The 10,587-nt window shown below is 35.6% G+C and overlaps 1 protein-coding gene across 2 annotated transcripts in view; it reads right to left on the bottom strand.

The window, feature by feature from the left end:
- Positions 1–9,684, bottom strand: part of dpydb (dihydropyrimidine dehydrogenase b) — a 31,395-nt gene extending 21,711 nt beyond the window's left edge. The window contains exons 1-6 of one of the 2 annotated variants that reach the window (XM_038718886.1): positions 9,562–9,684; positions 8,956–9,182; positions 3,653–3,763; positions 1,756–1,838; positions 785–872; positions 468–629 (exon numbers count right to left, since the gene is read on the bottom strand). In XM_038718886.1, the coding sequence (XP_038574814.1) occupies positions 468–629; positions 785–872; positions 1,756–1,838; positions 3,653–3,763; positions 8,956–8,985 (474 nt within the window). In that variant the 5' untranslated portion in view covers positions 8,986–9,182; positions 9,562–9,684. The other variant, XM_038718885.1, reaches the window with a different exon arrangement.
- Positions 9,685–10,587: the final 903 nt, after the last annotated feature.

Here is a 10,587-nt window from a genome sequence, read left to right on the forward strand (position 1 = left end):
TACACTGAAGTCTGTGTCTGCTTTTATTTTAATTTCATATTTTTGTATGAATAAGCACATCGTGAGCAACGTACAATCCTGAGTCAAATTCCACGTTTGTGTACACATACCTGGCAATAAAGTTGATTCTGATTCTTGTTTCTTCCATAATTTAATTTAAAAAAAGGGAAACTTTAATATCTTCTAGATTTAATACACATAATGTGAAATATTACAAGCTTTTTTTTTATTTTAATCTTGATGATGACGGCTTACAGCTCATGGAAATCAAAACTCTCTAATCAGCTAATTAACTCAAAACACCTGCAAACGTTTCCTGAGCCTTTAACACTGTCTGGTTTGTGGTGCTCACAATGAACTTTTCCAAGATTTCTTTGGACTTACTTGTAATTTCAGCTGAGTCATTTGAGCAGTTTGTGCTTTATTGTATGTTTTATACAGAAAACAGAAAGCTCTAAATGTTGTACCTCGGTAGCAAACTGCTGTAACCCTCCAATGTTAATGGGTCCCTCCTCAGAAGCATATAGGTTGCAGCCCCCCACACACAGCTCTGACGTGGGACAAACCATTCCACAGGTCAAACCCAGGGGGTTGTCAGAAAGGATAGCCCTCGCTGCCCCGTAGTAGTTCTGGTATACACAAAGAAACACACAAACATGAATAACAAGATCTTGACTTTGGAACTACAACTCTTCCTCTCATTGTTTGATCTTTCTGATACATCCTTGACATCATAGAGCTGGTGTTCAAAAGTTTGTTTGTGTGTGTATATATTTTACAGTACCTTGTTAGAGATGCTTGTAATAAATGACTTTATGTCCAGGTTAGTAGGGCAGCTCTTCTGACAGGGAGCATCTGCACATTTTAGACACCTAAACATAGATTTTACTTTTATTTTACATGTTTAATCCAAGAAAAAAATCTATTTTTTCCAACTGGTCCAAGAAAGCATAAAGTCAACAACATAAAATCCTACAACTGGTGCATTGATAATGATGATAGAAATACTGAGATATCAAACCATTCCACGAGGCTGCAGTCCAGTCATTGTGTGTTAGCTCACATGTAAAAATGTTAATGTATTACCATGTTTATCATCTTAGTTTAGTGTGTTAGCATGGTAACATTTGCTTATTATCACTAAACACAAAGCAATTTTGGTCATAAACCAAAGATCTTAACCGCATGGTGGTGCTAAAGGAAAATTCAGACGAAAGTCAGTATCATCTCAGGATCACGAATGACCGTGTTAAATTTCATGGCAATTAATAAAATAGTTGCTGAGATTTGATGGCCTACTGCAGTTTTCAAATCACAGGAGGTGCAATATTTTAAATTAAATGACAGATTCTACAGACTTCAAAAAACATATTTGTTTGGTATATATCCCCACAAAAATCCGCCCTTAATCATTTAAATATGTTCTTCCATAAACATTTGAATAATTATGTAAAAATTATCATTCCCTCCAATATTACAAACCATATCGCAACTGCAATATCAGTCAAAATAATCGCAATTAGACATTTTTTCAAAATCATTCAGCCTTATTCTGGACCAAAGAAGTGTGAAAACTGCAGCAGCTGTTACTTTCTTGGTCTGATAATGACCAACCAGCTCTACGCTGTGGATAATGTTTAAGCTGCTAAATGCGACTGGTTGAGTTTGTGAGATTGTGTGTGTTACAAGTCAGCTGAAAGTAATACTTTGCATCTAAAAAAAAAAAAAAAAAAAAGCCAAGTCATCCATTTTCACCTCAGTGCTTCTCGTAGAGCTCCGCGCTCGCTGAGCGTTGTGTGTTTGATATCGTCAAAGTTGTTTTCCAGCTTCTCACAGGACTGAGAGAAAGACAGTGTGGAGAATGGTTAATAATCTTTCTAATATTAATGAATGAATGAATGACTGATTTTACTTGAATGAATGATTTTATTTGGTAAATTTACAATGAAATAACCAAAAAACGATTAGGCTAAAGCCAAGAATTACATTTGCCTACTACTATTTAACCATAAACCTGAAGAATCAGCATTATAAATTATAAAAACAGTATACATAATTATACAATACCGCACATACATTTTTTACATAGTATTAACAAAACTTACATACTAACTGAATAATCATTAACAATTTTCTTTTTTAAAGATCTTTTGAAGCTAAACAGAGAAGTACATAATTTCAAATCATCTTTTAGTGAATTCCATAATTTCACACCCATAACTGAAACACATCTAGATTTTACATTAGTTCTTTCTTTTCCACATTCAAACATAAACAGGCCTCTTAGGTTATATCTACCCTCTCTTAACTTAAATAATTTCTGAATACCAGATGGAAGACTTTTGTTAAATGCTCTGTACATTATTTCCAATATTTTTATATATACAATATCTGTGAATTTTAAGGTATTACTTTTAATAAAGAGTTTGTTGGTTGGTTTGCGATATCCTACTTTATTAATGTCTAATAGCTCTTTTTTGTAACTTAATTAACACATCTATGTTTGTTTTATTTGCATTTCCCCATATTTCTGAACAGTATGACAGATAAGGCATAACTAAGGAGGAATATATAATACTCAAGCCTTTTTTATTTATTAGATCTTTTGTTTTATACAATATTCCGACTGATTTTGCTACCTTGCTTCTAATGTACTAAATTTATTATCTAGGATCACACCTAAGAATTTGGTTTCATAGACTCTTTCAATTTCAACTCCATTTAACTGTAACTTTGCATTACTGTGAGTCCTATTACCAGAAAATATCATAAATGTAGTTTTATTTTCATTTAAAGATAACTTATTATAGTCAAACCACTTCTTTAACACAGTTAATTCTTTTTCTACCGATTGCAATAATTCATCCATATTTTTTCCAGAACAGAAAATATTTGTGTCATCAGCGAACATTGTAAATTTCAACATTGTGGATACAATAAAGATGTCGTTTAAATAGAGAATAAATAATTTTGGTCCCAAAACTGAACCTTGAGGAAGACCGCATATTACTGTTTCTAACTGTGACTGTGTATTGTTAATTTGTACATACTGAAATCTATTACTTAAATAACTCTTTAATCACTGATGTGTGACCCCTTGCAAACCATATTGTTCACATTTTTTCAGCAATAAAGCATGGTCACTAGTGTCAAATGCTTTACGCAAATCAATAAACACACCCACTGTGTTGAGTCTTTGGTCAACTGCAGCTGCAACATGATTAATACTTTTAAAGGAAACAGGAACTGTGGGTGGATAGAAGTGGAGGAAGAAAGTCTGAGACTGTGGGCCCCTTAGTGTGTCACCTCCCCTTAGTTTACTTGCTTAACTTTGCTCAAGTCATGGATGCCTATGGGATCATGATTATGTTATCTGATTCTACTGACAGTCAACAGCTGAGCCAGGATAGCCTAATATTGCTTTTTGACATAACTTCAGATTTCACCAAATACTAAAAGGTTTGCACAAAGACATTTATTAGTTTCTGACTCCCCAAAACTTCTGTATCTCTGAACTCTCTCTTTCACCAAATCAGACTATTCTATGTGATCTCCTTTTGATAATTGATGTAATAACTAATGTGATAATGTTTTTGAAAACCTATGGGCTAGAACATGCAGCGAAAGCAGACGTGTGTGTGGTATATCTTACGTCGCAGTTCCTCTCAGCATTTCTCTTCCAGTGTTTCTTTTCTTTCTTCTTGCTAGCCGTGGACATGATGTGAGCGTGAGTCTTCACCCTGGGATTCAGGGCCAGGACACTCTGTATGAAATTAGGGGAAATAGATCATTACATCATTAAAAAACTCTGGTAGACACAGACTCTGTTAAGTATTTATGGGTTAGCTACTCCTGAAAACTGATTTGAATAGTTCCAGAAAAGGTTTTTGTTGACCTAATAAATGTGTTACTTACGGAAGCCAAGTGGTTGCAATGTGTATTTCTTGTATCCCATTATCTCAAGATCACAAGCTAATTATGTCGTTACCTCAGGATATCCCAGTCATTTTCTTGTAATGCGACTTACATTTGAGGAACAACATACAAGGATCAACAAAGCATCAAAAAAGCAACAATAAAGTAAGAGATCTACGAGTAACAATAAATACTGGTGAGAGTTATTAGCGCGTACGGCATCAATGGGGTAAAGGGAAGAAGTAAGAGTTAACGAGTAGTGCAATCAATGAAAAGATAATAGTAAGGAGGTAGAAGAACAAGATTAGAGGAAGTTCGTGATAGGGGTTAGGTTTTAGAGGTGTTATCAGAGGAAGATTTCTCTTAAGAGTTTTCGGGAGCTTCTTGAAGTTAGAGAGGGCGTGTCGTAGCTCGTTAGATTGTTTTGTATGTACGGATGGCAGAGCCAGGCGGCGTTTGTTGGAGGAGCGCAGTGGCCCAGAAGAGACGTAAGCTTGTATTTCTCACATGTTTCTCTAGATAATAACAAATCTATCTCATTATCACAAGAAAATGACTTTGTAAAAACACCACAATTAGCTGTGATCTCAGGTGAAAGGATAAAAAAAAAGCACTTCACAAGCATTCCAGTGGTCTTAGTGTTATATTGTATATCCAAATTTAGTTACTAATAGTTGCTGTTATAAAAATGTCTAAATGTCACTTTTATTGATAAATCGAGACAAAAAATGTTTGTTTGTTTGTTTGTATGGGTAAATATGTGGATTGGCACATAACTTATTTTTAAAGAAACCTGTCTTTTCAATTTAGCATTTCCCTAACTAATGTTTTTATTGCTTTTATTGATCTTAATATTTCTCTTTTGTTTGTTTCTCTTTTGTGTGCCTTATATTTAATTTATCTTTTTACTTTTATATTAATTTATTTTTAAAATGTATTTATTTACTACTGTATTTTTCTGTTCATTTTCTTTTATTGTCTTTATTTAACATTCCAAAATCAAGTATTGACTATATATATATATATATATATATATATATATATATATATATATATATATATATATATATATATATATATATATATATATATATATATATATATATATATATATATATATATATATATATATATATATATATATATATATATATATATATATATATATATATATATATATATATATACACTATGTATTTGTGTCCACCTGTTACTCATGAACTGTTGCTGTTATCTGTCCTATACAGTAGAACACAAACACACAGATCTGCTGACAGAAACACTTCTAGGAAGTTTGCTTCTTTGAATCGTCGGGGTCAAGATGATAAGATAACAAGCTGCCAGGTCAGTGCACTGAGGTTATGTGACCCGTAGCACGGGTATACATAAACGTGGAAATGAAGCGATTAATAATCTCCTATACTGACATCCTGTTACAAGTTAGTAAAACAAGATGCTCTCTGATTTTATGGATTCTGTGTTTTTCCCTGTATGGACTAAGCTGCTTGACTAATTATTTAGGTTTTGATTCCAGGTGTGGAATAATTACAAACCTGAGTATATATTATCATATGTTGATGTGGAGATTTTTCACATTAAAACAACCAGACAGAACTTCTAGTTAAAGTGGCCATATCATGCTTTTACTTTACTGTGTTCCTCTAGTGAGCTGTTTTTGTGTATGTAAAGGTCTGCAAAGTTACAAAGCCCAAAGTACATGTCTTAGAGAGTTATTATAACAACTCATTTGTATTATTATGGGGTTTTTTTATTTACTTGTTTATTTGACAGGGACATGCCTGAGACATTGCTTCATAAAGTAGACGCCCATGCATACAGATTTCTAGCAGTGACTAATTTCCAACCCGTCTGGTTAGGCTAACAGTTAAAACCATAATTACAGAGTGTTGAGATTGAAATATTACAACCATTAAAATACACCCAGTGCATTCAATAAGAGAGAGAACATAACAGTAAAATAATAAAGTGTGCACATACAGTATCTCACAAAAGTGAGAACACCCCTCACATTTATGTAAATATTTGATTATATCTTTTCATGTGACAACACTGAAGAAATGACACTTTGCTGCAATGTAAAGTAGTGAGTGTGCAGCTTGTGTAACAGTGTAAATTTGCTGTCCCCTCAAAATTAAACATCAACGAGAAAATCGAACACACCTGCTCCCCATTCGCAGACCTTGTAACACTTACAAGTCACATGACAACCGGGAGGGAAAATGGTTAATTGGGCCCAATTTGGACATTTTCACTTAGGGGTGTCCGCACTTTTGTTGCCAGCGGTTTAGACATTAACGGCTGTGTGATGTGTTATTCTGAGGTTTCAGTTTCAGCCATTGCTTTATATGTGTGTCATTGTTTTAATTTCAGATGGTAATAATGAATTCCTCTTCGTGTAAATGACAACTGACCAAATGTTCTACATTTTGCTGATATAGAGTTTCAACTTATTACCAATTGACAGAGTATTTCTGATGCAAGGTGGTTAGTTTGGTCAGTTTACAAAACTGTCAAAACTCAAATTATTATGCTTCTGTAGGATGAGGCAATGGTGCCAATTTACAGATTTCAGATCCATTCCTGTCCCGTCTGTCTATGTAATGAGCTAAAGGGTGTAAATGTTGTTTGGTTTGCCTGACCCTTAAACAGTTATACAGCCTTTTCTTAGATTTCTGGTCTATGTCAGCACATTCTGACACATTCACATAATAATGCCTGCCATGGTTACTGTAGGTACAGCTGTGTTTCCAGCTGACCGGGAAGCCTCAGGAATCTGGTATTTGTAAAGGGTGTAACTTTTCCAACATTGGCTCTAAGAGGTTGACCAATCAGAGCAGACTGGGCTTTTCAGGGAGCGTTTCAGACAGAGGGTGACCAGAGGTGCTGCAGCCATGTACAGTATGAGAAAAACAATGTTTGTTTTCAACATTAAAGCATGTAAACACATTCTAGTAGGACCCCCACATAAAAGTTTGAACCTGAAAATGATCTTGCCTTTTTAATTGTTAACTTTAAAGGCTCCTGTTCTACCCTACTGGTTTTTAAAACAGTTCTCAACAGCTTCTCAACATCATCAGTCTGCTCCCAAAATTAACATTTGATGTTTTCACAGTACATTTCCAATAGTAAAATATGAGTTTCCTTTATACTGTCAATCCATTTAGGGGGGAGTTTGTGATATTTTGTTAAGTTATTATATTATCTGGCACTTATTAAGGTATCATTTGCTTCATGCATACAGAATTTCAAAATGTATAGAGTTAAATAAAGACATTTATGACATCCATTGAAACTATTGCCATATCTCTACTCAAGCACACCAGTACCGCCACTCTGACCATGTGCCACTTATCTATAGACTGTACAACAAAACACATGGCTTGTTGCATAAGACAGTGTTAGGATTACATAACATGGCTTTTTAAAATAAATTTTAATCCTTACTGCTGTGACAGAATTGGTTTGAAGTCCCTGTGTCACATGAATTGGAAGCTATTAAAAAAAAACAGCACTTTTTTCCATAAATTATGAATAAATATTCATATAAATTCGAATATGCACTCAAATCAAATATGAAGGGGTGTGTCTCATTTGCCTAGTCTAGTACTACAATTCGGCATTGGTTTGAAGTCCCTGTGTCACATGACTTGGACGCTATTGAAAAAAAAAGGCATTATTTTACATAAATTACGAATAAATATTCATATAAAATAAAAAATGCACTCAAATCAAATATGAAGGGGTGTGTCTCATTTGCCTAGTATAGTACTACAATTCGGCATTGGTTTGAAATCCCTGTGTCACATGACTTGGAAGCTATTGAAAAAAAACAGCACTTTTTTCCATAAATTATGAATAAATATTCATATAAATTCGAATATGCACTCAAATCAAATATGAAGGGGTGTGTCTCATTTGCCTAGTCTAGTACTACAATTCGGCATTGGTTTGAAATCCCTGTGTCACATGACTTGGAAGCTATTGAAAAAAAACAGCACTTTTTTCCATAAATTATGAATAAATATTCATATAAATTCGAATATGCACTCAAATCAAATATGAAGGGGTGTGTCTCATTTGCCTAGTCTAGTACTACAATTCGGCATTGGTTTGAAGTCCCCGTGTCACATGACTTGGAAGCTATTGAAAAAAAACAGCACTTTTTCCATAAATTATGAATAAATATTCATATAAATTCGAATATGCACTCAAATCAAATATGAAGGGGTGTGTCTCATTTGCCTAGTCTAGTACTACAATTCGGCATTGGTTTGAAGTCCCTGTGTCACATGACTTGGAAGCTATTGAAATAAATAATGATTTTCCCATAACACTGTTCTCACAATTGTAATTTATTGACGGTCCCTAAGTTAACCCCCGTTGGTTAAAAGCGAGCCATCAGAGGTGAGCTAACCGCACTTATACAACCGTCACTGGGTGAACTGACTAAAAAGCCGTCACGATCCTGGGTGAATGTCTGTCGAATATCCAACTTAAAACTAACTTCACCGCGGTACTAATATACTACTCTAACATTCCTCTAAGGATTTTAAGTGTTATTTATAGTGACTTTGTTCTTCTGTGGTATTTTAACAGGTTAATACACCACAAATTTGAAAGCTCATGTAACAACAAAAACCCTGACAGAGAAGTTTGCAACCAAACATGATCATATGAGGTTTGTGTTCCTGCAAAAAAGAAGGGGAAGACTTGTGCTTAGAATTACAGGGCATGACCTTCAGTCAGTGATCACCAGGAGCACAACCATCCTTCTTTTAAGTGCTTATTCCAACATAACTAACAATACTTTGATTCTATAACACGGTGTGCACTCTCAATATTATCAAGATTAATATTAGCATCGCTTTTTACTATGAGTTGGAGGTGGATTTAACCTCCACACAGGGTTATTCGCCACATGAAGAGATACACAGGTTGTCAAACAGGACAGTAAATACAGAATCCTAAAGCGGAGGGAAAAGGGAAAAACAAGAAACAGATGTGCACACAATAATCTACCTCAATGTCTGGAAGATCTCTGCTCAACATGATGTCTAGGTTGAGGAAGGAACGTCTGTAGGTTCTTGTAGGTTTCTGGATTAGAGGTCCGAAACACTGTCCGGGACTGCTCTGCTCCCAAGTGGAAGTTTCCGAGAGCTGACGGTCCTTATCAGGCCCACTCCTCTCTGGTAGACAACGGCTTGACTCGTGAAAGCCACCGAACCTTGTTTTTTTCTCCGGCTAAGCTGTTGATAAGGCAGACAGACAGACAGAGCTGATATCGCTCTCCGAGGGTCGAAGTTCTGGGCAGCCGGCAGGTTTCTGGGTGCATTGCACCTGAGCTCGGGTAAACTATAAACTGGACATGGTAAAGTCCAAACTCCAAGTCTGGCGAGGGGAGTGCAGCCCAGCATACATTTTTCTTTCATGTGCACACGTGTGTTTAACTCCTTCCTGCAAGGATCCTCCTCCACTTTTCCTTTTATGGAGGCACATCACTTACAAGCACTTAAAGTCTATAAGGTTGTTTCTGTGCAAGTCAAAGTTCGGTCAAATACCAGAGCCAGGAGGAGTGGCATATCTAGAGAGAAAACATGGTCTGGAAGGCATTGAGGCAGTTTTTACCTTTTGTCTTCAGATAAGTCTCCTTCTGTCTCATCTTTCTTACTCGCCCTCATATCATGATCTCTTTCCCCTGGCAGTTTGTCGTCCTCTGTCTCTCCACTCAGCGTCTGTGGCCTCTTATTTCTGTTCCCCTCTTTCACGCCTCTTCCTCTGTTCCTCCTACGCTGTCTTCTGTCCTAACTTTCACTTCCTATGAGCAGGTCAACCCAGCTGCTCTGACCTAGAGTAGTCAAGATGTAAAAGCATATATGGGTTAAAATCTGTTTGATATTGTAGGATCAGCTATAATCAATAGCTAGGTACAGACTGTGTTTATGTGCTCACATAAACAGACTGATGCTAATTTTAAGAGGTAGTATTAGTTTACGTGGTTTAATTATAAAAAACACCATATTTTTGTCGTTTTCAGTCAGTTCAGAGATGGGAACTCCCTTTGGGCTGGACTTTGGGCTTTTTCACTTTGCAAACCTATTACATGCACAGAAAAGGTATATAACTCAATAAAGGAGAGGGGGAAAAGCCAAAATGCAGAATACCACCTCTTTAAATCATTTATATGCTAATCAAATACTGATAATTGATCTTCAGCAAAGGACAGACTCTGTAGTTTGAAGATTTTATGGCGTCCTGGAGTACACCTTTATCTCACTGCAACAATAACTTAAGCCACCTGAGGTCAGCAAAAACAAGAAGTGATAAGTTACTCTTGACATCCCCAAAAGACCTTTACTAAATAAACTGACAAGCTCCTGTCTTGTAAAAAATTCAAGACTTAGGCAAGATAAAAAATCTTGAACTTTTACCAACATGTTTATTCTCAACAGAAATAGACACCAGTTAGAATACAAAAGTTTCACCGGAGAGGGTCAGAGATCGATGCAAAATAGTCCCATTGTTTTACCAGAACAGAGACCCGAGTTGACATGAAACCATGTAACAACTGACTGTCACCTTCTTTTGGACCTCCTTTTATAGCTCTGTTTCTTAGCATTACATAATCTCTTGGCTCTCTTTCCTGCTGCACCT

The sequence above is a fragment of the Micropterus salmoides genome, unplaced genomic scaffold (assembly GCF_014851395.1).
Source record: "Micropterus salmoides isolate LMB-PRFRI ecotype aquatic unplaced genomic scaffold, ASM1485139v1 Ms_hic_scaffold_14, whole genome shotgun sequence".
In the NCBI taxonomy this organism is placed as follows: domain Eukaryota; kingdom Metazoa; phylum Chordata; class Actinopteri; order Centrarchiformes; family Centrarchidae; genus Micropterus; species Micropterus salmoides.